At 36.3% G+C, this 6375-nt stretch overlaps 1 protein-coding gene across 1 annotated transcript; it reads right to left on the reverse strand.

The window, feature by feature from the left end:
- Positions 1-2736: 2736 nt before the first annotated feature.
- LOC134755632 (very-long-chain (3R)-3-hydroxyacyl-CoA dehydratase hpo-8-like) lies at positions 2737-4472 on the reverse strand. The gene has a single exon (XM_063692139.1). The coding sequence runs from the start codon at positions 4304-4306 to the stop codon at positions 3590-3592; it is 717 nt and encodes a 238-aa protein (XP_063548209.1). The 5' UTR covers positions 4307-4472; the 3' UTR covers positions 2737-3589.
- Between the last annotated feature and the right edge of the window lie 1903 nt (positions 4473-6375).

A 6375-nucleotide genomic window follows, 5' to 3' on the forward strand; every position in this document is an offset into this window, starting at 1 on the left:
CGCAGACATTGTGGGCGCCAGTTGGTCAGGCACCCCACTAGTCCTGTTAGCCTATAACAGCAGAGACTCCCCCCGGAGCCCTGCGCAGCCGACTACTGCGGAGGCAGCAAGTGCGCATAGCGCCTAGCTCTGCCTCCAGCCCGTCGCCGGCGGAGTGAACCTATTGCTTCCTAGTGTTGCTGCTGTTTAGTTTTTGAAGCCAAACTTCATTAGGCGCGACTAGAGGGTAACTCAGTTTTTTTTTCTGACGGAAGTAACGCTCAGTCAAACTTCAAAATTGAGAAATTACAAACATTACAAAACCTATTTTGCTTTGCCACCTTACTCGACGTTTTTTTTAAATAAATTGGTTAAACGGTGATAATATATTGAAAAATTCAGAGAAAGATAGTAAAAACAAACAATTTAGTTTTCCCATACAAACTATTCCTACCATTGACCTGTTAAACATTTGAAATTGGTTGTTGTTATGGTACACTCGAGTTCCTCAAATTGAAGATTAAATTAAAGGGTTTTGAATCGACAACATATATCCACAACATTCTAATTATCGCGTATTTAGATTTTAACATAATAACAAATTTATATTCTTTATTCAAAAAGGCCTGTTTTTATGTACATACAGAATATTCTCATAAATATTGACAGTGCACTGTCATTATGTCAATTTCCTTCAATTGTTAAACTAATACGCTGAGCTAGGAAGCCGCCAGCTTTTCGGTCTCCTGTGGCCTCTCTGAGTCTCTTCGACAGGCCTTTCAATAGGCAGAGCGCCAGGGTATTTGAGAGTATCATTTCGTTCCATTTGGAGTTGAAACTCTAGGTCCATGGGGTCCCAGCGCGCATAAGTTGTTTGCAGAAATCGCGAAGCGTCTGGTTGACGTAACTGGTGACCGAAGAGCTGGCGGCTTTCTCGCACAACGTATCAGCATTGCGATACAGCGGGGAAATGCCGCCAGCATCCTTGGTACAATGCCTCAAGGGCCTATTTTAGATTTAAGCTAGTTATTAATTTCGTTTACGTAGTACCACTGTATATATCTTGTATGTAAATAAATGTATAATTAAAAATAACAAATTATGTAATCTGTCACAAAGGATTGTCATTGGTTGTCAAACTTTATGGGTGCGTTCAGAAACGGAATAAAAAAGACCTAAATCCGTAACAGACTACCGCACCGCGCCCGGCGGTACGGTATTAACTTAGAGAATATAACCAAACGGAGTAGCCAATGGTCATACACAATGTATGGACTGACGTTTATCTGACATGGCTATTTTTACGTTAGGTAGGTATACATTTGACGTTCCACTCCCCCGCAAAAATCGGCAGACTCTTTTGTACAGAAAATTACAGACAAGGTGTCTCCGTTTGGTTATATCCTCTATTAACGAACGTACGGCGGGCCTACCACGAATAGGATTCAAATTTGCAAACTACGTTGTTCGCGAAACTATTGTTTTTTTTTTACAGAGAAAGATAGTCTTATTGTAATATTGTTAATGAATAAATAAATATTGCGATTCCTATAAGAGAAAAGACAAAATAGTGCCATGCTTTGTCTTTATCACCGACCGGGCATTTTTTCATGGTCGGGTTATGGCATCATGTGGGCATCATAGCAAGGAGGCTATGGCGAAATACCGAAATTTATAATAGTAAAAGAGAAAAGACATTGGACATGCAAACCGGATAAATTGCGTAGTATACATTGTATATAATTATTCTCTCTTTTACCCCCGGTCGCTCGGTAGCGCGTCTATAACTACTTGTATATATACTATGTCTATGATTACACACGTTATTCTTTTCAAAGACATTTGATGATATTTTGTGTTGCCAATTTTTTAGATCTGAAAAATAATAATGTGGCGCAATACAGTGATAAAACTTTAATAGTGCAGTGTTATAAAAATAAAGACTTGGCTTAAAGGTCTTGTGGTTACAAGACCTTTAAGCCATAAACAAAAACTGAAAAAAAAAAATGTCAAAAAGTTTTACTTCAATCGCATCGTAGATTATACGAACACACTTTTTTACTGTAGACTAGCGTGGTTGAAAGCCATAATTTACAGTTTTACGCTTGAAGTTATTGTAGGTAACGTAAGACTTGTCACTTATCCGTATTCCTCCATTTATTATTAGGTATTTATTATTATTGTCCTGCATCTCTTTTGCACATTTTTTCGGACCTTAAAGATCATAAATATTATAACTTTCAAAGTTTTATTCATAAGCGCAAAGACCATAATATACCTATAATGACGAGAAAATATGTTAATTAGGTATAAAAATATAGAACTGGATCTAAATCAGTATTTTTATAGTTATTTTATTACATGCGTAAAATTACCATCTCGTGACGTATAACGGACTTTGTTGACGTATGCCAGCAAAACAACTTTTTATAGATTACAAGATTCTCACGCTAACCTTTTTTTTGCGTTCCTCTAAATTTGTTTATGCGTACCTATGTTTATTACAAATAAAAAAAGGGAATCTCTATTTGAACACTTCACTTACAACATGCAAGAGGGTCTTTCATCAAATTTTACCTATATTAAACGTTATATAAGGTTTTACGTGTACATCTGCTATTACTGAATTACTATAACAGCCTTGGGAAGAAGAAAAAAAACATAAAAAATAAAATTTTATTTAAAATGCATTTTCAAAATACAAAAAGAATACATGCCTAGTTAACGAATCGAAAATACGTCCTTTTTAAATTTTTCACTTTGTAATAGAGAATCGGTACATAGGTATTAAGTTACATTATTTAAATCAATTGAATATTTCTTCACAAAAAAAAGGTATTTAAGACATACACATGGAAACATTGCTAATGTTACGAGTATTCTAGATCTTTTGCAAAAATGTACCGAAACTAATTTTCATAGTTTCTAATATTTTTGTTAATCACACCAATACAAAATAACTTGTTTTCATGTTCACGTATTTTAAAACAATATTTCTGCCTCATTGAGGTACACGGGCCTACGTATCATTGTGATCAGGACAACATAAATTAGCTTCAACTCAGAAACCAAAGTTAAAACCTCTAAATTTGAGGTATTTTTCTCAACTGACTCCTCTTCTGAAACTTAACCAATAAACACATTGTTCCTTGCACTTACAACGATTTTAAGTAATTTTTCTTGCATATTTTTAATTGGGTCATTTTGATAATTGTTTGAAGGACGCTTCGCATACAAAATAATTATCAAAATGCAAAACTACTAGACTTTGATTATTTTGGACTTGAATTAAAACCAAATACTTATTGAATAGTCCATTCATCAAATAATTTTACGGTTTAGACTCACTTGTTTTAGTTACTCGCGCGACATGTTTCGGTGAGTCTAAACCGTAAAATTACTTAATGTTAGTATGTCTCACAACAGATTAAGTACATTCATCACTTAAGTAGATATACCTACGAAAAAATGCTTGCTAATTAACCTCTTAAAACTAAACTTAATTAATATATTCATCACGAGGCCTTTAACATCTTGACAGATGATTTAAGTACCTATGTAAGTCATAATAAATAGTATTTACATTATTGTCCACGCAGTTCGACTCTTTTCAGTATGATTTCATATATTTAGATAAAACCTTCTTTCTCTGTTGCATCATATGTCCAAATAACATCGGGAACATAGGTATGTACATCATTATCCAACAAATAAGGAAGTAATGGTATAACGTGCTAAAGATTACGTGGTACTGGCTGGCTATAGTAACGTAGTTTGACAGCACTGGCACTGTCCAAAACTGACGGGCAGCAATATCCTTCAGAGAGTCATATATGCACAGTATCTCTCCAGTAACTCCAAGTGGATACAACAGGAAAAATGTTGAGTATCGTAGTAACATCAGCAGCGATGGCGGTTGGCCGATCGCATTGGATACATAATAACCGTATCGGATTATTTCCGTGACTGACCACGCAAGCACACACAGCACTATTCCAGGGCTTATTGTTGCTGCATCTGACACAAGTAGCACGCCGCAAACAAGGAACACTCTAGATGTCACTTGCGTGAGTGTCAAGAAGACACCGGAAGGTACAATCCCCAATACCGCATGTAGAACTTCTAACGCAGCAGCATTTTGAAAAATTACCAGATTCCAGCTGATCTCCTTCCAGAAATTATCGAGGGTCCCACGATTCAAGAAATAACCCAACGTATGCAAAAGCATATATGTCCAGCCAACGATCTGCGTACCATTGTAGGCCACGAGGTACGCTTTGCTAAGTTGCCAACTTTCCCGAGGTTTCGTTGTTGTTCTTGCTGTCATGTCAACGTTTCTACACAAATAATATATGCAATATTCCTAATAATCGATTTTGTATTAAAATCCACCGTCAAGCACTTTAAACTCAATGTCTGATGAATTAGTGATATTTATGCCACTTATAGCACGCAACCGGTTCGCGACGATGAAATCGAGGTTTTCTACGTAAAGGTTATAATGCTCACAGGTGCACTTAACGGTCGCCGCGACGTGCTGCGCATACGGCGGCGGAGCAACTGACACTTATCTGACGTTCACTTCTCGCTTCGAGATCAAACCTTCCTTCTAAAATTTACATACAAAGTGTTACTTGTAGATAACCAACGTCCATTTTTGCGAGTTTTCGTCAAATCGTCACTGGTCGCAAAGTTGAAAGCAAGATGCTTATCATGTATGTAATTTTCGACAATGATCCTTCAAGTTCAAGGGAAGTATAATATAATCAGTAAGTTTGATAATGTTCAGTAGCGTGTAGGTAGGTAATTAAAAAGAGAACGTATATTTTTTTGGTGGGATTTATGAATGATTAAAATAAAATGTAACAAATTAAAGCTGTAGCCTTTTAAATCCACATGGAATTAAGGAATAGGTATATAGATATCGACGTAGTCGGTATGATAATATATTACACTTTTAATTAGGTACTGTACTGAACAACGAGGAATGTGTTTGTGAATTAAATAATATTCATTTATAATCCAACGCAAATAGAGAATTATGGGAAAGGACCTTCTATGTGTAAGCCTTAAAATATAGCTACTATAAACTAATAACTTATTGCCCGGGTTTGTTATAAACACTACTAGCCGACCACTGGCGAGCGTTCAACTAAGAAAATCTAACATAAGGGTGATCCCCGATTAGGTACGCAAAGTTATGAAGGATAACAACGTTACACTTAAACAGTGTTTTTCAAGGTTTTTCTGGGGATTTCCACTAAAAGGTCAACCTTTGTTGGCAATATGATGTTATGCGGATGCGATGTTATGTTGTTGATGCTTACAGTCAAGGGTATAAATATATATACATTCCCAAAGTTTCAAAAATATGTGTACGCCCTTACACCTTAGACAATAAAGTCGTGTTCACATATTTGTGAGCCATTTGTCGGATAGATATTTTTGCCTTAGACTGTACCTATAAAGAGTAGCTACTTATACAAAGTGTAAAAATCTGTAGAATATAGACGCCGTGTACAGCTATCAAATTTAATGTTATCATGACATTCATTTTTATTAGAAGTATCAAAAAATTGCGTCACGGCCGATGTTCTTCTAAATTTGCACTTGCTAAGTACTTAGCTGAGTAATAGGAAAATGGGACCTCCTCTCTAGGGATGCCGGCCTCTTTTTTAACCCTTTCGAATAGTTACTGAGAGATGTCGCAGCCATATTACAGCCCTGATTCCCTACCGTAATAAAACGAAACAAAATCTAAAGGGGTCCACTGACTATCAATCCGCCGGACGATATCGGTCTGTGAGTTGTACGGAACTGTCAAATTTTTGTTCTGACAGGCCGATATCGTCCGGCGGACTGGATAGTCAGTGGGCCCCTTTAACAGTAATCTAATCTGTGTAATTTTTGAGTGAATAACAAACACACAGTTCGTAATTATAATATTAGTAGTGTAAATACCATTCAATTTAAATATTAATACATGGGTGCTCTAACAATTTATGCGTTGAGGCCTCGCCTCGCCATGCGTAATAACAAATACAAACTTGTTATTGTTCAACCTGTCTGTCCTGTATGTGTACGTCTGATGTAATTCAACGTCGGTTTTTTTATGCCATGCCCTTTTAGTTCGGTAACACTTTCACTATATACCTAAAGGCACAATTTTCGTACCATCGTCCACACAGTTAAGTTACGATTCGTAAACCCTATTGCAAAGGCAGTGTTTCTGTGAGTATAGGCGACCGTTTCGTACAGAATGGCCCAAACCCAAACATACAATCAATGCAAATATTTTTAGTGCGGCATATTGTTGATGATTTTAATAAACGTTTGCAAACGTATATTAAAGCTTAAGGAGAATATTATGGAGACAACACGTTTTGTTTAAATGAT

Source organism: Cydia strobilella, chromosome 3, assembly GCF_947568885.1.
Source record: "Cydia strobilella chromosome 3, ilCydStro3.1, whole genome shotgun sequence".
Taxonomy (NCBI): domain Eukaryota; kingdom Metazoa; phylum Arthropoda; class Insecta; order Lepidoptera; family Tortricidae; genus Cydia; species Cydia strobilella.

Coding starts and splice junctions, on each gene's coding strand:
- LOC134755632 (XM_063692139.1), bottom strand. CDS start 4,306: ATGACAGCAAGAACAACAACGAAACCTCGGGAAAGTTGGCAACTTAGC.